A 25,896-nucleotide genomic window follows, 5' to 3' on the forward strand; every position below is an offset into this window, starting at 1 on the left:
AGATGTGATTGTGAAATGAATGTTGCAAAGTTTTGAAAAAAAAAAAATACAAAAAAAGGCTTATGCTTTAGTTTGTATAATCCATCAGATCTCTGAAACTGACAAGTCTGAGATGTTGTCTTTTCTCATAACTCTTTATAAAGAGAAATGAGTTGGAAGCACCTTATTCTGTAGTTGGTGACTGTAAATTAGTACCTGATGTATGCAACCTGATTCTTGGATTTGATCTGTGATCTTACTATTTTTATCATATGATATAAAGCTTGTCTGGGCTGTCCTATAAATCTTTCAGCCTTATAATGGATTGCATACATTGTTAGTGCTTCTTATTCATAAGCCTCTTTAATTACCTCACCAATTATTCTACGGAATTTCTCCACCTGTTTCTGAAATGAGCCTGCTTCACCAGTAGCAGACTATTTAATGTTCTTGCCCAGAGACTTTGTAGTAGTTTAAGATGTTGTATGCAAACAAGATTGGAGGCAGAACTTGATAGAAGTGAAGTGGGAAGGGCACTTTACTCCTCAAGCTACTGTTGGATGCTGTGACTATATATTTTCTCTATACAAAGTGTCTGTATAATGTCTCAAATAGTTCCATGTATAATTAAGGCAGTATTTCTGACAGCAGGAATACAGCCTCCTATCCTCCCTCCTAACGATCCACCCCCCACCATCTCCAGATATTTGTGATCTGTCTTAACGACCACAGTTTTTGCTTCATTAAAAATGTTTATCCTGATTTGTATAACAATGGAGAAGTGAGTAGTTAGTGCTGGCCGGTTTGGCAGGTTTATGGTTAGCTTTCAGCAGCTGATGTTTGGGTGCCAGGCACACATGGCAGTGTGGTTTTCTAAGTGCCAAAGCTTCTAAAAATAAACGTCTTGCAGTGTTGAGGTGGTGTTGCTCAGTCAGTCCATGAGTTGCATGAGACCTGTGTGCCTAAACAGATAGGAGGTCTATTGAGTTTGGATGTTTGCTTATTTTTTTTAGTTTTAGATAACACCAGTCTAAATGCACTTTGGCAATAGCTTCACAAATTAGTTTGGTGGGGTTTTTTATATATTTCTTCCATTTTATTCCCCTTCTCCTCCATTTTCTCCCAACAGCACACGTGCAGGTTTAGGAGAAGTCAAAATCATTAATCCACTCACACTTTGGCTCTGTTGTTACTGAGAGGAGGAAACTGGTTTTTCTCTCATGGGGGTGGTGCGGTTAGGAAAGATATACTAAGTGTCCAAAATAGTGTCTGTTTGCTCTGTCTGCTACCTGTAATAGTAGCCACAGCTGCAAAGGATGATCACAGGAAGTTTCTGGAAGAGATCACAGTGGGATGTCTTGATAATGTGGCAAACACCTTCTGAAGTGTCAACGTATAAGGATTTCTATTTGTTAACATGTTCACTGTATTTTCTATAGCTATCAATACCTGGGTTTCAGTAGAGAGAAAAAATTAATAAGGCTGAGGCTTAACAGACCTTTTGAAACTGGACCTGGGGGAAGGAAGGTGGTGGTTGGTGTATTGTTCTTCTGAGCTGCTTAGTTGAGCTGTTAAAGCACCAAGAGTTTAAGCTTCCTTTGCTACTGAAAGAACTGTTGTGCAGGTCACTAGCACTGGCTTTACTGTGTTTCCCAACGTTTTGACCCCAGTTTTTTTTTCTTTTTCCTTTACATTTTTTTGCTATTGATAACCATGCTGATTCTGTTACTGCAGACTGTCTCCCAGGCTGGACAACCTAGTGTGCTCTATTTCTGTATCACGTTTGCCTTGCTGCCATTTCTGAATTGTGCTATGTAGCTACTTGTACAACACCCAGAATGCAGAGAAAGGGCTGATGCTTTCTGCTTCTGGTGCAGGGAGCCCAACCTGATCTATAGAAAATTGCTATTCTTTCTAGTGTCTAGCAAATATTGATGTTTAATTTTGCATCTCACATACCCAGTCATTTTAAATTACAATTACTGCCTCTTGGGTTTCTCCTGCCAACTCAAAGTTTACTCTTTCTAATTATTTTTCCCCATATATGTTAGCTTCCACATGAGTCCTGCTGTTCGTGTCCAATCTGCCTGTCTCTTGTTTCCAGTATAAGTCATCTTCAAGTTTTGTTAATGTGCTATTAACAATTCTTTCATCAGATATTAAATAATAAATACACTTGCAGCATTCTACTGACGACTACTGCATAGCTGATATATTACTATTTGTATTAAGACTAAATGTTTAGTTTAAAATTTGCACTGGCACATCTATGAAGCAGAGCTTGATTTTGATGTAAAGCTTTATGAGAGCATTGAAGTCCCAGTATACTGCACCTACTGTATTCCCATACCGCTTATCCTACAGGGCTGTAAAAAATGCAGGCAAGTCTTCCTGAAAAGATTTCTTATATTTTTAAAATATCTATATAATTTATTATTATTTTTTTTTAAGACTGTGGTCCTTATTTCTCAGGGGCTACCATTCTTGAGGGTGAAGGTCTGCTTTACTTAGAGCTTGATGCTTGAGCTATAGGAGGGTGAAGTGCAGCTGTGTGGTACAAGCTTGTCACGGAACCAGAGGCTGGGCCAGACCCTGTGGTGGTTTATATAGCTTGACTGAAGCCTTTGTTGTCCCTGCAGAGCCGGTGAGGTGGTGGTAGTTTTTGTCGAAGCCACTTCTGCATTACTACAGTGAGGCAGAGGATCCTGTGCTGGATCCAGTCCTGTATTTTCTCCTTCTTCCCTTCATTCCCAATGCATTTGCCAGGTTCATTCTTTTCAGTACTAAATCATGGCTGTGAAAAAGAAAGGGGAAAGATGCTTGTGTAGATTTGTTTGTTATTTCTGGGAATATTCCTACCTGTCTTTGGGACCTATGACAGTTTAACTTCTTCCTGTGCAGGGAGTTGTTTGTTAGCTGTAGAAATGTCTGCAGTGTTTTTGTTTGTTTGTTTTAAGAAAAAAGTATTGTGCTTTTTCATTTTGAAAGGTTGTGCATAGCAGAGCTGGCATAAGAAGAAAATGTGTGCTTCCCACCTTCCTTATTTTATTACGAAAGCTAGACATATAAATAAAACGCTGGTTGGAAGACAAGCCTGTCTGAAGGGACGTGCTTCCTGAGATTAGCTTGGTGGTGCTGGGTGGTTTCATTTTGCTTTATAGAGTTGATTGGCACGTAGTGGTAGATATATATGTATATATTTTTAAACATATAATTTTTAAAAGCCCTAGGTTATTAAATATACTGAAGATATTAGGTATTTTAGGTTGTTCCTTACAGTATTTTTCCTGCATTAGATGGTGTACTATTCAATCTCCAAAAGCTGTTTTAAGTGGAGGCATAAATGCCTTTTCATTTGTGCATTCTTTGGTTTTTAGGCAAGCTAGCTTGGAACTTGCTCACTTGTTTGTGGATTGCTGCTGGTATATTTATAGTGTAGGTCAGCAGCCACAATATTAATTTTCAACTGAAACAGAATCCACTTCAGTAAATAAATTGCAGAACCATGAAACTGTGGCACAAATGTAAATTTGGCATTGTAGTTCCTAGGAAAATATTAAAATGTAAGTGCATGCTGCTATCTGCTCAACAGCTCGTGTGCTGTAAGAGCTGTTGTATGTTGCAGTCTGGTTTAATTATGCTACTATTTTTTTCCCTTCCTTGCTGGAGCAGCTTACCTGAGGGGCTTATAAACCCCAAGTCTTTTTCCAGGACAGTAAAACAGTTGTAAATTGTGGGGAACCTGAAGGGTACATAATTTTGTGTCACCCCCTTTGGCATAATGGTGGCCTATTTAAAACTAAATGCAACTTCAGTGTTTTATAAAATGGAGAGCTCTCCTTTCAGTTTGCTTTATTTTGGGATAACTATGAGGATTATAGTTAACTAATCTTATGGGTATATAAGTCATAACTGTGCCTGTATGTGTTTCTGACTAGAAATGTTTCTTGGCAACAACTGTTGAATTAAGCTGCAGGCATAAGCCTGCTCTTTGAGAGTGCTGCTGCCGTAAAATTAGAGCTTTACGATTCATATATGAGACTTTACAGCGCATTCTACTACAGTCTGGGAAACTTCTGTGGTTTTGGAAAATACAGTAACTGCCTTAATTTCTTAGGGAAGAAGGAAGTCTGATGATATCTTATGCAGTCCATCATGGAGAAATTTTGCAGCTTATTTTGGAGTATTTTGCCTTTTGTTGCTTTTATCTTGCATAATTGACAGGATACTTGCTAATGAACACAAAACATACAATTTATTTCTTACAAGAAAGTTGCCTGGAGATGTTTTGGATCAGCTGTGTATCAGTGTGGATGTGATTTCATATATTTACTTTGGCACTCACCTGAAAACTGGTTTGATGGAGCCTGGATAGCTCCAAGCCAGAGATGGTGGATTCTGACTGCAGGAAAAACCAAGCTTTTTCAATGCGGGAGTTGCAGTCGAACACGTGTGGTGTGGTAGGGTAGGGCGGGTGGCAATGCTGACCTTAGGTCCTCGGTTACACTCCAGGTAATCTTGTGACTGTGATCTACCTACTGGCTGAGGCTGGGGTGAGGAGAACAAAATACTCTAAATAAGTACACTAAGCTTTTCAGTGGGCATTTCCTGCAAAAGCTTTTGAAGTCAGGATGGGGCAGAATGTGGTACCCTGGAAGAGGAGTAGGGTCTAAGGCAGCTGCTGCCTGGCAAAGAGGAAAGACTCGCTTTTACTGCCTCGCTCATGGAGTGTCGGCTGCTTCCTGGTGAATCTAACAGTGTAGCCATGGTCTCCAAGGGCAGCTCTCTGCACAGCTTCTCTGTTGGCAGCAGATTTGTGTGACTTGGTTTGGTGAGCTAGTGTGACCTGTGTGTACCTGGGATGCTTTGATCCCAGTGGTGACAATTCTTCACAGGCATTGTTTAAAGGATCTGTACTAATTATCTAATTGTTCAGTTGGCTGACGTGAGGATTCAGATGAAGTTGGATTTAATCTAAATAATGTGTTTTATTTAGCAAAGGGTTTGGAGCAGCTCATTCTGGTTGGCGCAGAATCAATACGTGCACTGTTCTTGATGATCAATTTTGTCTCTTTGTAACTAGGGGAAATGGAAGAGGAGATGGAAAATCCAGAAATGGTTGATTTACCAGAGAAACAGAAGCATCAGCTACGACATCGTGAGTTGTTTCTCTCACGACAGCTGGAATCTCTGCCAGCCACACACATTAGGTAATGACTGTTTTCTTCCAGTGCTTTTTTATTCAAAAAACAAATGGCATTATTACTATTCAAGTATTCTTCAATGTAAGATTAAATTCTGTGTACAACTTCAGTAATACCATCTTGTGAATCACGTGAGCATTTAAGATGTTTTTTCATAAAATATGTTTCTCTTTTTTTTCTTTTTTTTTTTAGAGGCAAATGCAGTGTTACTTTGTTAAATGAGACAGAATCCCTTAAATCATATCTGGAACGGGAGGTATGAACCATTTTGTGAATTGTGAAGCTTGAACAGTTTATTCTAGCACAGTTTAGGATTGGTGGCTTTTTGCTTGTTTTCTAATGGTGGTTCTTTTATTTCTACTCATACTGGGCATCGACAGTGGAAGCTTTAGGCTCCATACAGTTTTTCATTCTAATATAAAACTTTGTGGATCTAGAGGCCAGACCTGTTGTTTACACCTTTGTGACAATAAGCTGCCTCTCCTGTAAAGAGAGCCTGACTTTCTCATCAGCCTGGCAGTCTGAAAGTTCAACCCTGGAGGCTCATGCCCCAAATAAGACGGGGTGGAGGAGATCCAGGAACTGTAGCAGAGGGAGCAGAGCAGCAAGCGAAGCTGTATTTCTATATATTTGCTTTGTCCTGAAATCTTAACAGATGTATGTTAATGTGGTTTAAGCTTGATCTTGCCTCAGATTTCTGAGGAGCTTAGTTCCCTAGTTTTTGAGTTCACTGTTCAAAATATTTACCTGTAGTCTTTCATATGCCGCCACAGAGACTTAGATCCTTGAAAAACCCGCTTGTCAGTTAACTCAAGTCCAGCAGAAATGTACCCAATCTGACTCTTTAAAGGTACCTCAAAGCCAGCACTTGAAACTGAATTGTCTTGCACTGTTAATCATTATTCAGAATATGAATCTTGGGGGTTAAATTTTCAGGTATTTGGAGATTTGAAAAATTACTGTTGCAATGTATTTACACACCTTTAATTGTGGCTAGACCTCTGGCTGCCAGCTGGGTTAGACAGGTGTGGGATTCAGCAATCTGGGAGTTTTACTTCGGGAGATTGGCAAAGAGTTTCAATATGTTATTATTTGAATACATCTGCAAGCATTACATTTGCATTTGAAAACAGTAAAATGTTATACAACAGAGGAAATCTTGTAATTAAAATCAGTAGGGTAACGGTCATTACCGGCCTTTAAGAGAAACAAGGAGAAAACAGGTCATTTTTTGCAAGGAGCGTACTGTAGTCTGTCTCATAGTTGGACTTTCTTTTTAAATGCTTTTTTAGCTTTCATTAGTACTTATTTAAGCATAAATTTAATTTAACCTTATACTCCAATTTAAGAGAATTTTAAACAAAGCACAGGGATTAAATAGTTTGGTTTCTCACTGGAATGTGAAACCAAAAACATGTTGAGTCTGCTCAGGGCTGCCAAATGGCAGTGCTTCAAACAAGGGCCGTTGTATTCAGAAATGTAACCAGCTAGCAGCCTAGGATATGCCAGTTCAAAAGCAGAAGTTAATCAAACTGAAATTATTTTAGATGTACTAGTACCCAACGTTTAAGTAGTAGTGTTTGTTCTCGGTTGCTCCCAGCACATTTTTATTATCACAAATGTTACAGGTAGATACATTGATACAAGAGAAGGGAGCTTGCTTCCTCTAGTCACACAACTGCTCAGTTGCAGATGTAGGAATAGAAAGATTTCTTGTTTTTTCATCCTTTCGAACTCTCAAAATGCAAGATGAGTGATGCAGGTTATTTTTAAAACTGAGCAGGCGCTTAGAGATTTCACAGAATGAGAGAGTTCCCTGAATGTGTTCTGTCACTTAGCATGGTATTTTACTGTGGTGCAAACTAACTTGGACAGATGGTAAAGAAATTAAAGGCTCAGGAACACAAATGTGCTTGGGTGGAGGGTAAAGAGATTAAGAAAAGGAGATAGTTGTTGCCTGGTGAATTTGTAGCACTGGGTGGTATTGTTTTGAACTGTTTCTTCTCCCCCCCACCTCCCCCTTCTTAATCCATTCTTTACTTTCAGAATGTTTTGGGCTTTTTTTTGACATGGCTTCTGCCAATAAAACCTAAGCTGTTCTAGGGAATCTTGTCATTTGATTTCTTCTATGTTATGACCACTGAAAGTAGGTTTTCAGCCTGAGGCTGTCTGCCTCGAAGGAGGTTAAACATGCAGACAGAAATTTTTAGGGAGATAGTAAGCACTGCAGAATTGCATTTGTGTTATCTCTGTTTTTCTCCTCCTACCCTTTCTCTGTCCTCTTCCTCAGGAAGATTGCTCTGTTGCATTCAGAGAACAGGCTGAAGGGGGACTGGCATTGACTTCTTTACTGTGGCTGGCAAAATTGGGTTTGTAGCAGGAGTGAGGAATAGGAAGAAAAAGAGAAAAATCACTGGAAAACCTGAATTTCCTGTAGATACTGGATTCTCATGGATATCAAGAAAAGGGCATAGCCACTTAAGGCAAAAGCATTAGATTTCCCTGTTCTGTAGGAAACCATTTTACGTGTACCATCTATTTTACTGCTTTGCTAGGATATATCCAGGGGCTTGTGTGAATTTTGCCTGCTGGGCAGTTGTCTGGCATTTCTGTTGCTTTTGGTACCCTCCCCTTAAAAAAAAATAATGCTCTCTAGTTAAATAATTCCCCCCCCCCTCACCCAAACAGAATTTTTGAAAGTAAGTTTGCAAGTTGTAATGAACTAACCATTATTTCTGCACTGTACTTTCACTTTGAACCTATTTTCTTTTTCCACTTCAGCAGTTTCTTAGTGGTGTTGGTTCTCGGCTATAGTTACAGGTAGCTTAGGGGCTTGCGTAGGGAAGCTCCAAGCATATGTGTCTGTCTAACACTTTGGAGGAGTAGAAAGTCATGATTTAATTTTAATTCTTGGCAGGTCATTTTAATTTTTCCAAACATGTTGGGTGTTTTCTGGGGTCTGAAATGGAGAAAACCCTTCTTTTTCTTCACTGCTGCAAACTCTGCATACAGTTTTGACAACTAAAATGAGCATGGAGGAATTTGAAAAGCCATGTTACTTTGTTGTGAACCTCACTCTTCTTCTGAAATCCTTCTGAAAAATTGTTCTGATCACGTAGTGGTGATCAAGAGTTCACATATCCTTTAGAATATGCAAGGATCTCTTTCTTCCTTAGACTATAGTTTGCATTGGCACTCAACTGGCATTTATTAACGTTTTTAGAAGTCCCACTCAGTTTGCATGAGCTAAATTTTATGCTTCTGTGGGGGAAGATGGTAGTGGTATTGCATTACCTCTGTGGATTACAGTCTGTCTTGTATTCGTGCTTGAGCCCTTAAACTTCCATCTTTTCTTTGTTGGGGAGAAGAGCCCAGGGGCTTTTAATTCTTCTGTTGAATCTGCTTGATTTGAGACAAAACTGGACAAGATATAAAAAGATGACCTGAGACTGGTAGAGAAAGATGGCTTTTATTTTGTAGAGAAACTTCATAGTGATAATCAATAAAACAAAAGCAGTAGGGCATCTAACGGTCAAATACCATGGGAGAAAACCCCTCCACAATGATTAGTTTTCCCTGGCCAAGAAAGACTGTGTTAAGAACTTGCCTGTAGAATTGGCCTTCCTTGGGGCCTACTGTGTTGTTATACTACAGTGGTTGGTTTGCGTATTTGCTGGGCAACGTGCCTGAAAAGCATTAATGTTGCACTGCATATGCTTTGTCCTCCAGTTAGGTATTCTCAAGCTGGAACAAATAAACTACTATATTTATGACATGGAAGCTTGCAAGACAAAAAAACTTTTCCTATGCTTTATTTATGCAACAGTACATTCTCAGAATATTGTAGTATCATGAACTTTGTGTGTGTCAGGGAGCAAGAGATCCAGATTTCTTTACACAGCTATAATTTAAATGAGTTTTCATATACTCTGAAGCTCCCTTCTGTCAGTAGGTTGATGTATTTTGACCCTGGTGCCTGTGGGAGTAGGAATCCGTTCTGTCAAAAAAGTGATTTGTCTAGGATGAAACCAAATCCCAGCCCCCACCCCCCCACCCCCCATGGGCAGCCCTTCCAGTGGACTTAGCTGGGTGTTGGAACAGGAGTTTGCCAAGTGTTAGCTGTGACTTTTATCCTGTTATCATGACGTAACATGAGATTGTTCTTGCCCTTGATTGTTCATGCTTCCACGGTGGGGAAACGGCATGTTTTCTGCTGGAGGAGATTGGTGTGAATTCCCTGCCTTGCCACTGCATAGGTGATACCTTTTTGTGCAGTAGTTTCCTTAGGTAGCAAAGCAGGTTTGGCTGTCTGGCTTGGCTCTTTTCTGGCTTTTTTTCTTCTCTTCCAGAGATGTTGCTGTCTTCCTGGAAAAACGCTGATTTTTAGATCAAAATTGAAGCAGAATATATGGAGTTAACACTCTTAAATCCTGTAATTGGATGCTGGATGCATTATACATGTAAAGAAAACACAGGAGACCTTACCTCTATGGCATCAGTCTTAGATTAATATGTGGAATGTGCAGGGCTGGAGAGCAGAACTAGTATGTACCTTTGAAGCCCTAGCCCACAGAATTTTTGCAATGTTACTGGGGAAACTCACAGCAATTCTTCCTTTTTTGGCCTTCGTATGACAGATTGGGAGACTCTCTTTTCCATTGCCACCTCTTCAGGAAGATGAACAGGGCTTGAAACTGATGCTACTTTTGTCCTAATTTTTGTTGCATGCTGTTGACGCATACAAATATAGGGAAAGGGAAAATGAGGTGAGCATGAAATGAGATGTATTTAAGCAGAGTGCCTGCTATTGACACAGAAATATGGGGAAGGGAAAACAAGCCAGAAACCCAAGATGTGAAAAAACGGCGCATTGCACATCCTTTGTTTCTGTTCAGAAACACTTCTCCGTCCTGGTGAGGGTGTTGCTGTGGATGGAGGTATGAGAGGTCACATTCTACCAGAGCGCTCTTCCTGCCCCATATCCCACGCTGTACTTTGATGGAGCATAGCTGGTCTCTGATGTGTCACATTCAGTAGCTATATCGAAGTACTTATCCATGCAGAAGAGTTTAATTACTTATACTGTGCAGTTTTAAGTAAATTTTGGCTGTTTTCTTTCTTCACCCTGGCAGGACATTCTTATTCTAGTATGACTTCTTGCTTTAATTTTACACACCCAGGTAACAGAAGCCAAGCAGCTTTTTTTAGCCTTTTTCTCATCTGCTTGAACAAAAGCAACAAATTAATGTATTGCCACCTGCAGCTAATTACTGCAGCTGCCAAATCTGCTACCCCTCTACCAGTAGTGAGCAGAAGGAAGCATAGGGATTTAAGCATAGATGGTGGCAGAAAAGAAGCTGGTCAGCAGTGTGTCCCTGTGGCAAGGAAAGCCAAGCACATCCTGGTCTATATTAACGGGAGCATAGTGAGCAGATGCAGGGATGGGATCTCATCCCCTCAGTTCATCCCTTGAGACCACTCCTGGAGTCCTGTGTCCGGCTTTGGGCCTCCTGGCACCAAAGAGACATTGACATTCTGGAGCAAGTCCTGCAGAGGCTACAGAGGTTGGCTGGGGCTTCGTGTGTCTGTGGGGTGTTTCGCTGGTACGGTTGTAACGTTCTGAAATTAGGCTTTAGTTTGTACCAATATTTCTGTGCAGATAAGTCACTAGCATCTAGTACTGCTAGTTTTGGTATACAGAAAAGTGCAGTTTTGTGTTCTGAAACAGCTGGTACTACTAAAAAATATCTCCTGGCCCTTCTGAGCCTTGTTTGTGCAATAGAGGAGCTTTGTTCACTTCAACTTCAAAGACTTATTAAGGGTAGGGCCACTTTTGTGGAGAGCTATTAACACTTACGTAGAAGAAAGTGGCAGCATTTAACATTGGGTTTTAAACCCGGTGGTTCATCTATTGTTTGTTCACCCAATTTTTTAAAAATAATATATATATATATATAGGCAATAAACCCAAACTTAAAATGTAGAAGCTTGCTAGTGTGTATGCAAAGCTGGAAGTAAAAGCTAATAATACTGTTTACTTTTTTACTTTTGTTTTATTTTTAGGATTTCTTCTTTTATTCGCTAGTATATGATCCTCAACAAAAGACCCTACTCGCTGATAAAGGAGAGATCCGAGTTGGAAACAGATACCAGGCAGATATAACAGACTTACTAAAAGAGGGTAATTTCCATATTTATTTAAATTGTCAAGAGGCCATGTAGGATGCGGCCACTTCTATGTGTGCGGCCCTCATAGGTGTGGGAGGTGGAGGCTCCTGCTGCCAAGCCGTGCGTACAGCAATGGGCTGGTTTGTTGGTGTTGCTCACTGAACACAATTACTTATGTCTCAAACCAGTCTTTTAAGTGGGCATTTGTCCAAATCATAAAAGTTGTTGAAACAAATTGAATTAATTGGCTCTCTCAGAGCTTGCACTCTTTTTTAAGAGATTTCAGAATTTCCATGGGAAACAGAAACACAGCCTTTTGTGTTTTTAATCAAACCTTGCTTCCCTATAAAAGCCCCTCCCAAATTACTGCCAATTAAATACTGTCTCCCTTCATCAATTTGCCCATTATTGCTGGGTGCCTGTTCCTTGGAGCCCTCTCCCCATCCCAAGCGCTGGCTTTCAACCTAGACTTCTCACCTGCAGAATGGGCAGGAGGAAGAATTTTCTGGCCTGAAGGTGTTGGGAGACCTCAGCCTGCCACCGCTGTTTCATGGAGCAGCAGCATGACCACAAGGGCCCTGGCCCAAGGAGAAGGGAGGAGTAGCAGTAACCGATACTAGTTACCAATTAGTACCTAACCTTAGCTTTGTCTTTCAGCCTGCTTTTGGATCTGTAGGGTAACGCAAAACCTGAGAGGGATGGGGAGTACTGGCATATAATTGCTCCTTTCTAAGACCCATGTAATGCACGGCCAAAGTGCTGGTATTTTGCTCCTAAGAGAACCCATGTTGGAAGGACCTTCTCCAAGAAGGACTTTCTCCAAGACTGGATGGGCAGAGATATGAAAGCAGTAAGATGCTTCTGTCTTTGCTTAGGAGCTTTGCTGATAGTGGTAGCCTCATACTAGAACAGGCAAACAAATTGGTCAGGACTTTTGCTTAATTTGTCTATGAAACTGGTATTTACTCAAGCAGCTGGGCAAGCCTCCGAAGTGAGGATGAACTAATTTGAAAGGCATTCTCTTCCCTCAGTGGGCCAACACAGGGCTTCAGAGAAGGATAATCTCCAGATGTTATAAAGGGAGCAGAAAGAAGAAAAAGTCTCAGCTCCTGTACTTTTCCAGGGTATTTTGGTTTGTGTAGAGTTAGGAAAATAAAAGCAAGAGAGTCTGATGCTGTGATTTTTCCGCTTTCTAAGGGAACCGGCTACTCTTACCTCCTCAGAGCAGCTGGGAGTGTGTCTGTTTTCCTGGAATTTCTGCAAGATAAAGGAGAGAAACATAGAGAGGGGAGCTGGGGAGAGGGGCTGATGAGATACTGTCTAGTTGGGAGAAGGATGTAGTCTGTTTCCCGGTATGTGTCCTTTAAAAACAGTTCTTGAAAACGTGATGGCACAATTCAGATGAGCTGTGTTGCTGCATCTGTCAAGCTGAAATTGTCACAGACGAGTAGGTGAATGAAATTTTCACAGTGGCCCTTTTGGCAGAGTAATTGAGATAGGTTAGCAGTTACATTATTGTGAAATTAAAAAAAAGTCTAGAATACTTTTATTTCAAAACAGCCATATTGAGCATTTCAAATTTGTTTTTCAACCAGGTGAGGATGATGGAAGAGACCAGTCAAAACTTGAAACAAAAGTTTGGGAAGCCTTTAACCCACTAGTAGACAAGCAGATAGACCAGTTCCTGGTGGTAGCACGGTAAGAGCATTTTACCTCTCCTTTAAATAAGTAAATGCTAATAACTCTTCCAAGCACTTCTTATGTTCCTTTTGCGTTACTAGTAAGAATGCTGGTTTTGGTTGCTTGATTGACTTGCTCCATTTTGAAATGATGGACATTTTACGTGCCTTCCTGGGAATTGCATGACTTTAGGAACAGCTACTCAGATTTACAACTTAATCACTTTCATGAAAGAAAAGCAAATGGCATGTAAAAACGATCCTGTAATTGGTGAGGTTTTTCAAATACTTTGGCCAGTATGCAGAAGGCTTAGTGAACTGAATTCTTGACAGTTCATTACTCAGTCCATTTTGTCCCCTTTTCAAATCCAGTGACATTTTAACATCCGTTAATAGTTTGCTAAGAAGTCTGGTAAAGTGTTTTTGATGGAGTGTGGATGGTTTCTAATGCCTAGATTCCAGTAGGTGGGCACAGTAAAGTAAAACACTGCAAATCTGTGCAGATGGTGAAATGTGTGCTTTTATTTAAGCCCAAAGCAATCTTTATGGATCAGCTTTTCCTTTTTAAAATGTTCTTGAACTTTGTCATTGGTATGCATTTATATGAACAGAAGCCTATACTAAATTTCAGGCTCTCATAGCAATGGGTGACTGAATGATGGGGAGGGGGGAGAGAAAAAAAGTTAACACTCCAAATTCTTGTCTTTTAGGTGAGTTTGTAGGACTGCATGGGAGGAGAGTGGTGTGAGTTGATGGATAGTTGGACCTTTTGATGGTTTTAGTCAATGGAGCAAGCTATTTGGCTATGGTTAGGAAAGGGGTGTGTAAAGTTAGAAGCTGCTAGTAGTGTGTGGGTTTGCTAGTCTTGAGAGTTCTGCTCATTGGCTGTGGTATTTGATAGACCTGAACCCTGCTGCCTGCTTCAACCAAGGACTTTACCCCTGGAAAAGAGTCAAACCTATATTTCAAATACTCTGTTAAATTGGGCCCTGGTTCTTTTGGTTCTCGTCTCCTCCCCCCCCCCCCCCCCCCCCCCCCCCTTGAGTTACCATGCTTTGAATTTTCTCCTCAACTTCGCTGAGTCTAGCATTGCTGTCCCTGTTGTTGGGTAAGTTAACGGGGTGCTTGTCAGGGAGGCAACGCTAGAGCTTGTGTGTAAGCATCTGCCTGGACAGGACCCTCCAGTGCTGATCAAAGCTGCTGGATGATGCAATGAGGGTGCATTTTTATCAAACAGCAGTCAATGCGTTCAGCATGCTGAATGATAGAAGCTCGGGGGAATAATGAGTGGGGCAGCAGGGGGGAAATAACGGCGGTGCATCAAGGAGATGGTGAAATGCAATGTTTTAATTACTCAAGAGGAGATGTGTATATACTTGAAAACACACACCCAAATCCATTTTTTCTATGTACTTTGAAGATAAAACTTGCCATTATTATGAACTTTGATCAGAACTTTAAAAAATGGCTATTCTGAATTGCAGCACTTAAACCTTTACAAGGCTGCTTGGGCCTTATGTGGGTCCAGTAACAGCGTGCCAAGAGCAAAACTAGGTTTGTTAAAATTAAAAATGTTAACTGCAGTCCAATCCGAACAATTTTCAATCCAAACAGCAGATTGAAGAAAATCTCACAGTTCAGAATCCATTAGTACAGCTTTGTCCTTGGTTAAACATGCACTTTTTATTGTATAGACTTTTCTAAGGTTCATAAAGTTCATAGTGTTCTGGTTACACTAAAGAATCACCATAAAATTTAGGGTCTTGGAAGTTTCACTGTGCTGCTTACACAATATGTTGCTGTTTCCCTTGACCTGTGCCAACAGTAAAGTCAAACTGGCTAAACTAAGTGATTTATTTGCAACAGTTTAATTCTGCTTGATCAGATGGACATAGGGAGAAGGATGAAAGTGGGGAGAGGATAACCTCCACCAGCGATGCAGAACAAACAGATGAAGGAGTGATGGGCAGAGCTGGGATACCTCCAGCAAAGGATATTCCTCCTTAAGGCACCCTTCTTGACAAGGCTGTGGTTTCACAGTTGCTTCTAATCGAGTGAAGTACAGGACACCATCGAAAAGCAAAGAACTTTGTTTCCTGGGTTAATTTCAGCATTATTGATTCAAATTGCCACTCAGCCACACAGTGCTCTGGTGTTGGTGTCAGGAAGACCCAGCAGAAAGCAAGAGGGTAGAAGTGCCCCAGCAGGTGGGGGTTTTCACGTGGGTTGGTTTAGAGCAGGGGTCCTCAAACTACGGCCCGCGGGCCAGATACGACCCCCCAGGGTCCTCAGTCCGGCCCCTGGTATTTACAGAAACCGCCCCGCCCCACCCCCCGCCGGGGGTTGGTGGGGGAAACCAAGCAGCCGCAGATGGCTGCCTGCCACTTCATCCGCGCGCCGGCCCCCTGGTTAAAAAGTTTGAGGACCCCTGGTTTAGAGTGACTGTAGAGCTGCTTTATGTTGGGGGTTTCTACCTTGTGTGGGCTTTTGGTTTTAGTAGTTCCTGGCTGTTCACTGCTGCCCACTGGGTTTACTGATACAGCTGCCTGAAGGCACGTGCTGTAACGAGAATCACTGAAAAGATCAGTATAAAAATCGCTTTTGTCCGGAATGAGCAAAGCGATCCAGTTTATAATTAGATGCCATGCAGACAGAGAGGAAAAAGATACCAGTTCAGTGAAAGCTGGGGACAGGGGAGTTACAGGGGTAGGGGTAGTGACTGGGAGGCTGGGGAGAGGGCAAAGTGTAAATCCGCCATAGAAACTTGGGTGGGGAGGCTGTTTTGGATTTTGGCTAGAATTAGGTATTTTATGACAACTACTACTCCTGCGCTGCTTGGCACTGGTTTGTTCCTCTGTGTGCTCAGACTAGTTTGGGGAAGTTATCTGAGTAGAGGGGAAAAAAAAAAAATACCCACCTTTTTTTGTTGTAACAGTTGCTCAGAGGAGTTCAGCTCCAGTCCACTGTGCAGGAGCACAAGCCTTTCACCCAGGTGGTGTAGAAGCAGCAAGGGGAGTAGGAATTGCTGGAATCGATGTTTGTGTTAAAAGTTTCTTTCTCTGCCTAATTTATTTAGGAATAAAATGAGGAGCATGGGGATTGTGGCCTCAGGTGCAGGAATGGCTGGCATTGGGGAATATTTGAGAACTGCTGTATTCTTATGCTATATAGTAGGCACGTATTATACAATATTAAGTTGTAAAATAAAGATTGTTTTTGATTTTACTGAAACTTAGAAGAATGCTTGTATTACTGCATTTTTTTTTCCTGTCGGGTCTTGGCATCTGTCTCCGAACAATGCAGCACTGCTGTTGCTATTGCGGAAGAGACTTTTGCTATCCGTAAAGCTTGCTTGTGCTTTCTGTTAAAGCTTAGGTCTTATCCCTTAAGAGATAAGGGATAAGACAGCAGTTGAAAACTCCGTTTGTGATCCCTGGGTCTTTCACTGTTTCCTTGTGCCTAAGCCTATTTGGTCATAGGAACTGAATAAAGTGGTCATAATAACTAACCACATCTGAAGAGAACAGTCTCTGGCTCACTACTAGTGCCAAACCATATAATCTTGTTACTGAGAGATGGAGTCTGCTGATCTCAAAAAGCGTTGGTTGGGTGTTTATATTTATGCTTGTTTTGCATGCAAAGTTAATGCTCTGTTTAATTTCTTTCAGGTCTGTTGGTACGTTTGCCCGAGCACTAGATTGCAGTAGTTCTGTCAGACAGCCAAGTTTGCACATGAGTGCTGCAGCAGCCTCTAGGGACATCACACTGGTAAGATTTTTAAGAGGACCTTAAGTTATTGAGAGATGCAAAATACTCACCTCGGCAATAACAGTTGGCAAAGAGAGAGGGGCAGATGGATTGTAATTGTGGCCTGCTGTGAAACAGATCCTGTCTTTGTAAAGGAACCCTTTATTTACATATGAAGTAACTTTTTCTGGCCTTGTGCCTCCTACGATCCATCATGGATAATTCTATGAGATAATTTTTTTGTGTGTTTTGTTTTATTAAAATGTTTTGATGACATGCTTCACAGCCCACCTCTTGTATGGGCTTAGTAGCTGTCTTAAGAAGAATGCAAGCGGTTATCTGCCTGTCTGCAACGTTATAATGCCAGAATGCTGCTCCTCATCACTTCCCCAACACCAGGCTGTCACTGGCATCCTTGAGCAAGATCGTCTGGGGGAAAAGCTTGTGGTCAGATAAGAAGTTTCAGTTGATACAGCTCTTCTCTTTGACAAGCTCCATTTTAGCGTACTTGAGGTGTAGTGACATTATTAATATTTTATAATCATAAGTGATTCTGAGTAGATAGAGGAAAGGGAAAACTTAAACTCCTATGCTAGAGAAAGTTTAATGAAAATTTGAATAAAATTTCTAAAGTCTCCAGAGAACTGTTATCAGTGCCTCACCTCATAACTGGAATAATGTGAAATCATGTATAGAACAAATTCTAGGATAGAACACTGTAGATTGATTATGCACATGCACAAAACTGGTATGATGAAAGACAAATAACATCCTGATTAAAACTACAGAAACCAGGAAATAAAGCCAAGCTTTCATTTGCTAATATCAATTCCTCCTTCGCAACGTGTTCTCAGCCTTTGTAAATCACAAGTTGCAGACAGTCATAGCTTGGCTTTCTCAGGAGTAATTGCTCCTGGGAGTAATTCTTTTTTCCTACTCTGCTACGATGTGTGACTTGACTTTAATCTTTTGGGAGGATTTCTGGCCTTTGGTGGGACTGTATATGTGTGGTGCTGCTCTTAAATATTTTTCTTATATGCAGTTTTTGTGGATTATTTGACAAAGAATGTGCATGGCCAAGTTTATTAGAAAATATGGCCTTGGTCCTCTGTCTTTGTGCTCCATCTTTAACCGGGGCTTCTCAGTCCTGGGGTGAGTGGGTCTCTGTCCTGTGCGCTTTCTTAACAGTAGTGCTACAGTGGTGGTGCTGGTGAAGTAGCTAAGTAGGAATTATTGATATGCCAGGGCTCGTGTTCCACAAACCCCATTGTTGTTACTTACTGAGCATTAGACTTGTACAGTGACAATTACAGTGAGTCTGAGGTTGGAGTAAGTTTTTACTGATTCTGTGTTATAGAATACTGAACCCTCAGATCCTGGTGCAGACCTTTTGTTGTTGCTGTTCCACTGTTAAGCGTTTTTTCCACCCTAGATGCTTGTCCTTACATTTGTCTTTCTCTTTTACAATCATGTAGTTCCATGCTATGGACACTTTGCACAAAAATGTCTATGACATTTCCAAGGCAATCTCTGCGCTTGTGCCACAAGGTGGGCCGGTCCTGTGCAGGGATGAGATGGAGGAGTGGTCTGCTTCAGAGGCAAACCTCTTTGAGGAAGCACTAGAAAAATATGGAAAAGATTTCACTGACATTCAGCAAGATTTTGTAAGTATATAAAATGAGGGCCCGCATGGTGGCCGGTTCTCAGCAGTTACACAACTGATTACAGCTTGTCTAAACTGTGTTGGTTTTCTTTGTGTTGGAGAAGAGGGATTTGAACTTTAGCATGTGTCTTGCTGTAAACTGGGGAAAGGCAGACCTTATACTGGTGACAGCCTGTTGTACAGTCAGAATTTCAAATCCCAGATGATAGCTTTTCCTTTACAAATGTTAATTTAAAATCATCTGCTCCACTACAGCTGAGGGAGGATTTAGGAAAGTGTTGTGACAGCCTAGCTGCTGTATATTAATTTGCGTTTGAAGGAGAATAAGTACTGGGTCTTTTGAAACATGAACATTTAGTCACTTTTATAATGCAGTTTCAGAAAAGGCCTTTTGAAAGTTTTAAAAAGGAATCTTGGGTGTCCAAGGGAAATGTGCTGTAGTTTGGCCAAAGCTCTCCACCCTAGGTGCTCGGTCTGCAGATTGAAGAGAGCACTGTAAAAAGAGCTGAGTTTCACTGTACCGCTGTTTGAGTCCTGTGGAACAAAACAAGTAGTTTCTGTGCTGCTTGTCCCCTGCTCTAATCTTCTAAACTGAGGGACTTGGAAACAGCACAGCGTGCTCTGTGGTCCTGCTGAAATCCTCGTGCTTCTCATGCAGAGAACAGAGCTGGCAGGGCACAATTCTGTTGGTGGTTACTATTTTATTTTTTTTAATGGGCCAGCTCCATGGAAGCCAAGCAAATCAGAACTGTGATATTGTATTTGTGGCTCTTGCTTGAGTCTTTGCTGCTCAAACAGAGAGTCTGAGACAGTGGGCTCCCTTCCACATTGTGCCTCTCTTGAATGGTTTTCTCTGGAGCCAGTGCAGCATGAAGATTTACCTGTAACCTGCTCTACTTCTACACTGAAAGCACTATTTTTTGAAAGGGCATTTAATTTAACATGAATCCCATGTGCATCTAATGCCCTAGGAGATTCGGACACGGACTGTCTTTTTTTGTTGTTAGGAGGGTTAGTTAGTTGCAAGACTGCTACAAACTGTCTGTCAGAGGAATCCTGTGAATTTTAGTGAGGCTGTGTGCCAGCTTCCTGCAATGATTGCTGCTTTTCCTTTATGTCCCTAGCTCCCATGGAAGTCCTTAACAAGCATAATAGAATATTACTATATGTGGAAAACTACAGACAGATACGTTCAGCAGGTAAGAGAGTCAGAATCGCCTCTTTCATTGTCAGAAGTTTTTTCTTGCCTTTGAAACCAAGCATCATTGCTTTATTTTCCCTCTTGGGGTTCAGCCTTTCCAACAGGTGGGTTCTGTAATGATCTGAAGCACTGAATAATCTCTCTTCACTAAACTCATCAGCTGCTCCGTAGATACAAACATGTAGCACTGGCATTTGTGCTTTCTTCTCGTGATTCCTACTGCTTTGTTTGAAGCTTTCAAATGTCTGTCTTGGAATTCAGCAGTTTGAGGAAGGGAATAGAGTTAATTTCTGATTGTAGAGTTCAAGGTCAGCATTAACCTCAGTTTTGACTTTCTGTGGAGGGGTGGGCAGTTGCTGTACGACAAGCACCTGTGCTAACTCTCCACATCTGCCTGCCTGTGACTTTGCAGATACACGGAGGCTCCCCCATGTAAGTGCTGTAAAGTGTTTGTCTGGGAAGTGTTGATGGCTCAAATTCCCATACTCATTATACTTGAGAATTGACTTTGACTAGTGTTTACATTTATTTTTATCTCTACTTGTTTAAATACGAAGACTGCTTGGTCCCTTAAAGAAAGCATAATGCAAGCAGCATGCAAAAATGTTGCAGAGTATCAGTTGCTGAAAACTACTTATAATATTTAATGGGAAAATTAATTAAAATAAGGGAGAACTATATAATGAATTTTTCATTATAATTATCAGTGTTATGTTTAGGCATCTATTTGAAGTATTAGAAAAAGTGGTGTTATAGAAATGTCCTGCCTTAACTTGCTTCATTGGAAATTCAGCCTGGGATAACAACTAGATGCCTGAGGCATTGACCAATGTTTGGCATATGCTGTATTTGGGTACCCTGGTCTGTAATGTGTTTTTTACTATTTTCTTTCTGATAGGAATACTGTTTAAATTACAGAGGGAGCCTCAGGACAAATGAGAACTTTTTTCTTGCATAAATTCTGTCTTACTTTTTTAAAAAAGTAATACTAACTGCATCCTCGTTCCAATATTTCTTCTAGTCCATTCTTTGAAACTTTTCCTTCTGGTAAGGAAATGGATGGTAGGAAGGTGCGTCGGCAATTGAAGCTGGTACAGTGGGGAAAAAGGGTGCAGGAGAAATGAGGTCATTGTCTTTCCTTCCCCACTGAACTGGGTGTATCATTGATATAGTGAGTGCTGCTATACTGTCTGATTACAGCTGTTTAGGAGACAATAGCTGACTGTACTCGGCCTGTACTACACTCAATATTTGCACTGAGAGGAATCCCTTTATCTTCTTCCCTGCATCTTTTATCTCACCTCATTCCTTTTACTGATAAAAGTTCATCTAGCAATATGATAGGTATCAGAAAAAGTGAGGAAAGTTATTTTATCAGTCGGTGAAAGCTAGAATCTTGGGCTTTTGCATGAAAATGTCACCCCTGTGCAGTCAGAACAGCAGAGAATGGTAGGAGTTCTTGGGAAAGATTAAACTAAAAAGCATCTCTCTCCTGCTTAGAAACTCTGCCATACATTTGCAATAGTGAAGTTCTGGTTCTGCCCATCTTGAGGTAGTATGTAGCAATGGTGGCAGTGGGAGTAGGGGGTAGGAAGCAGTTTCTTTGGTGTTTGCTCTTGGATACCGTAGGAGACAGATAAGAATAGTGTCTCAGGTTTTTGCTTCCAGGCCTGTGTGCTAGGAAGGCAAAACAGCTGGAAAAACTGTGCCTTGATTAGTAAGTGGTTAAATTCTTTTTCTTTTTCTGCTTTCTTGAGCTTCCTTGTTACACAGACAAAATTGCAGAGGGGATAGTTGTGTGAAAGACTGATTATTTGTTGTTGCAGTAATTAAGAAAACCCAACAAACCTACAGTTCTTGTACCATTCTGCTATATTCCTCTGCAGCCGGTCTTCTATCACAGTTATACTGTACCTTACCTGTGCTGCCCAGCAATATTCCAGGGAGTGGGATTTGGGGAAAACTTTCAATTAGAGGCTCTGCACTTAGGAGACAGTATAAGCCGAACAGATAGAAATTGCAGTACAGAGTTATCATATCAATTAAGTCTGAACTGAGCTGAAGACCTCATCTCAAATTCCCAGTTTGTACAAGCAAATAATACTACTAAACATTTATAAAAAGCCTGGGAGAGCTATCTACATATAACCACAAAGAAAAGCATAGGAAGTTGTAGTTGAAATAATGGTGTATTACATTTATATTTTATTTGATGTGTGCAAAGTCTTTAGCAAAGTGCATCCCTCACCACTTTTTCCATGTTTCTTCATAGTGTTTTGTCTGCATAGATTCTTTCCTTAGCCCCACAACCATTTTGTGGTAAGACTAACAGCATTTTTTATGTAAGATACTGGAAGTGTACTAAGTAAAGGTATGAAAAGCGTGTATCCTGTGTTGTTTTACTTTCACTTGCTGTCCTTCTGAGAGCGTGTTTAAATTATATTCCAAGGCTCTATGTTATTGTCTTTTAAAAAATATTGATAAATTGATAACTTGCTCATTTCTGTAGACTCTTTGGCTGAATAAATCTAAGTCCGCTTAAACTGTCTTATTTCTGAGTTACACAACATAGTAATGAAATTTTTTGTAATCAACCAATTGCCTGCTTTGATGAAAAACAGTTAGTTGGGAAATGTTTACATCCTTCTGTATTTCCTTTGAGATTTTTTTGGAGCAAGAAAGCACTGTCATAATCCTGAAGCAGAATCCCTCTGTTTCTTGCCACTGAGGAAGCTAAATTTTGAGTTGACTTTGTCAAGAAAGACCCTTTTTCACAACTGCACAACAAGGTGTACTTATGCTGGGTATACCTAAGATCAAAAGGCTTGACACAGCACTTCCTTATCTTGTGAGTAGGATATGGTGATTGAGATACATGCAAATTGAGTTGTTTTGGAGCGTGCACTTGGATCTCGTATCCAGTAAATTTTATTTGACTTCATCTATACCATGCTTTTGAAGGTTAGCAGTGTAATTAGGAGTTTGGTCATTTCAAGAGAAGGACTGACCCTCATCCAAGAACAGAACTGCTAGAAGGAGTAATTCTGCTGCAATGTTAATGCAGAATTTATGGTCTGATGTAGGCTCCTGAGTGTCTGTGCAGAGTGGTTCCAAGAGCTGTCCTGTCAAAGACATCCTTTCAGAGTTGTCCTGAAGAAACTGAGGGAGATGCATTCCAAATTCAGTATCCAGTGTCTCTTTTGAATGCATCTTTTTCTTGAGACAGACTTCCTGTGTCAATTCACAAGAGCTTATGTTTCCGATTCAGAAAGGTTTGAAATGGTATCCACTGAGTAACTGCTGTTTGGTGGCTTTCCCACTTTTAAAGAATTGATGTGATGGTTGGGTATGCCTACATTTTCATTCAAAGTAAAGACTGAGTTCTTATGTAGTTGTGAATTCCAGGGTGACTTTTATTTTTAAAGATGTTTAAATGCTTCTACTGTTTGTCAGGACTTCTCTTTAAAACTTAACACTTTGCAACCACTGAGATGCGGTTGAGAAGAGCTTGGGACATGGCAGTGGCAGTTGACTGTTTGAATTAGTCATATGCTTTCTGAGAGTTGAATGCTTTGATTTAGTTTTTGCATTTTTATTTGCACTTAAGGAGCGTCCAGCTTCAAGAAGAAGAGCAAATACTGTGAATTTCTACTGTTTTATTTCTTATGTGGAAGTGCCATTAGAAAAATGTAGGTGGAATAGACAGAAATTCAGTTTTCAGGTATGCCTAGTGTTGAGAAGATACTGGAGAAAGTTGAAGTGCCCTTATATTTGACTACATGAGGTAGGGAGCTTAAGGGAGGGAGCTCTGGTAAGTCTTGATGTGGATAGAAAACATCTTTATTAAGGGAAGCAAACTTTTTTGTACTTAGTCAAGAGCTGTGAGTGACATCTTAATGTACTAGCCTTCATAAAGTACTGTGTGCTAGCAAAACAGGAATGGATCAAAGAAATGTTTTTCCATGTACGTAGGATGTTTTATCCCCAAACACCTCCTGTTAAACCTACAGTAACATGGGGCTGTGGCAGTTTTGGCAAACAAGTGACAGAGACCGTAGGTACCACACATCAGTGCTGACATGTGTTGCTGGAGCACAAGCAGCTGGAAACACTTGTCCCAAATTACCTTTTCTGTCCCATCTCCCCTGCCTTCCAACAGCTCTTGTATGTTCAGAGTTTTGAAAAAGGCTGAACAGTGTGAAAGTTCTCCTCTAAATCCAGAAAATGCAATTTATCTTCCCTATCATAAACTAATAATATTTGAAGATGTTTGAGGCATCCCTGTGCTGTCTACCAACCCCATTCTTGTGTTGTGGACCTTGAAATATCCCGTGTTCCTGAATTTCTTTTGTTATTACCCCTTTATAGTTGTTCATTCTTTAGAAAATTGCCACAAACATTTGCTCCGATACATCATGTATTTTAAAACTCTTTCAAGCTCCATGGGTGGAATGAAAGATGTGAAATCCAGGGAGAGGATATATAAAGGACAGATGTTTGCACCGTCTCGAATGTACGCTGCTTAGCCTTTTAATCCCTTGGTCCCCGTGGGATGGACAAGTTGGTAATATCTCCCTTTCAGAGATGAGGAAAATATGATGAGGTAAATAAGAGGATATACTTAAGACGTGCGTTTATAAATAACTCTAAGAGAAAAGATTTTTATTTAGGCCAAACTACTAGAAAAAGTTACAAATGTTCAGAGATATTTTTGTGGATGAGGACATTAGTAACTACATTGGACAACATTAAAAATTTATAGTGTAAATACACTTCAGGCACAGATCAATTAATAACTGGCAAAGGACCTAGCCAAGCACTTTGTCTGTGAAGGGATTATTCTGAAATGGTGCATTACAGGTACCTTTTTTTTTGTACCTTCTGGTATCAGTCACTGTCAAAAAATAGGAAACTCATCATATCTGGTCTTTTGGTTGCCCACAGACGCAGGTACTTAGGGCAAAACCTCTTCTTATCCAGTACATTGTGGTACCTTCTGAAAACTGTCAATTTTCTTGGTATACTACTTGTAATAAAGGCTTAGCTGTATGCTGTGCTCCTTGCTGATCCCCAGGCAGGAGAGGAGGGTATTGCTGGCTCCTGGTGACTTTATGGCAGTTGTTATCTCAGAGCTTGTGCCATGCTCATCAATCGCAAAGAAAGTCTGTAGTGTGAGGCTGATATTCATCACCAGTTTACTGAAATGTTGCTTAATACCCTAAATTAGTCGTCGTTTCTCCAAGGCAAATGACTTTACGTTGTGGATGGTAGAATATTTCAGCTGCTGGTAATGCTTTGTGCTTGCATGAAGCTTTTGCGTTCATAGATTTCCAAAACTGTCATAACATAATGACTCTAGATAGTCCCCTTGGGAGCTTTTGTCAAGAAAACTGCAGCTTTTTGCCCCACAATCTAGAAATCTAGTGGAAATAAAAAACACAAAACAAAAACTAAACAGTTCTGTAGCAGTGGAAGTTCCCTGAATTTCCTGCTTAGGTCTCAAGGAAATATGAGGCTTGTACAAGGCTCTTCAAGCAGTATTTTAAGCTATTTATCGGTGTCTGATGTTGGACTTCCTTGTAATTCCTGCAACTGAGCTCTGTGACTGTTAATCTGCTGACTTAACTGCCTATGGTAGTCTGTGCCCGGGGAAAGACGACCTGTCTTTCAGTCCAGGCTGTGGGTGAAACAGCCTCCACTTCATGAGTAGAAAGGCACCTGAGTGCGCATTTTGTTGAAGGAGGTTTTTTTGGGGTTTTTTTGGGTAGCATCACTCTGGAAGGTAGAGGAGGTTTTCTGATGCTGTTTGGGGAACCATTGTCACAGCACTTTCTGAGGCCCACGATTGGATGCTTTGGTTTCTGACATAAAAAGACTTGGGTAAGGTTGGTTTGAAAATGTTCAGCTTTGAGTTTGTGGTTTGTATTCAGAGGGAGAACCTCTAGTTCCATCACCAATTGCTAGCAAAATGTGTATTATTGATTCCTTTCAGTCTGTAGGATCGATAAGGATCATCTCCATGAAGTCTTCCTTGGGGTTTTCTTGAGGAAAGTTGTCAGGTAGCTGTTCTTGTCCTAGACAAAGTTCAACAGAATCAATCTGGGAAACTTGCCTACACCGGCAGAAAGAAGCCAGTTTTTGAATGCAGTTCTCTGAAGGTGTACCTGTAGTTTCGGGATAACTTTCAGTAATTCAGTTTTCTCAGTCCTTGTCCTCATGCCTGACAACTTCGTTCTGTGATTTCTAAGATAAGTT

The 25,896-nt window shown here is 40.7% G+C and overlaps 1 protein-coding gene across 5 annotated transcripts in view; it reads left to right on the forward strand.

Moving 5' to 3' along the window:
• MTA1 (metastasis associated 1) overlaps window positions 1-25,896 on the forward strand; it is a 94,228-nt gene that overhangs the window by 29,652 nt on the left and 38,680 nt on the right. For all 5 annotated transcript variants that reach the window (XM_055815023.1, XM_055815025.1, XM_055815027.1 and 2 more), the window contains exons 4-10: window positions 5,063-5,189; window positions 5,376-5,439; window positions 11,247-11,364; window positions 12,947-13,049; window positions 16,699-16,798; window positions 18,253-18,441; window positions 19,565-19,639. In XM_055815023.1, the coding sequence (XP_055670998.1) occupies window positions 5,063-5,189; window positions 5,376-5,439; window positions 11,247-11,364; window positions 12,947-13,049; window positions 16,699-16,798; window positions 18,253-18,441; window positions 19,565-19,639 (776 nt within the window). The remainder of the gene's footprint in view (window positions 1-5,062; window positions 5,190-5,375; window positions 5,440-11,246; window positions 11,365-12,946; window positions 13,050-16,698; window positions 16,799-18,252; window positions 18,442-19,564; window positions 19,640-25,896) is intronic.

This window comes from Falco peregrinus, chromosome 10, assembly GCF_023634155.1.
Source record: "Falco peregrinus isolate bFalPer1 chromosome 10, bFalPer1.pri, whole genome shotgun sequence".
NCBI lineage: Eukaryota > Metazoa > Chordata > Aves > Falconiformes > Falconidae > Falco > Falco peregrinus.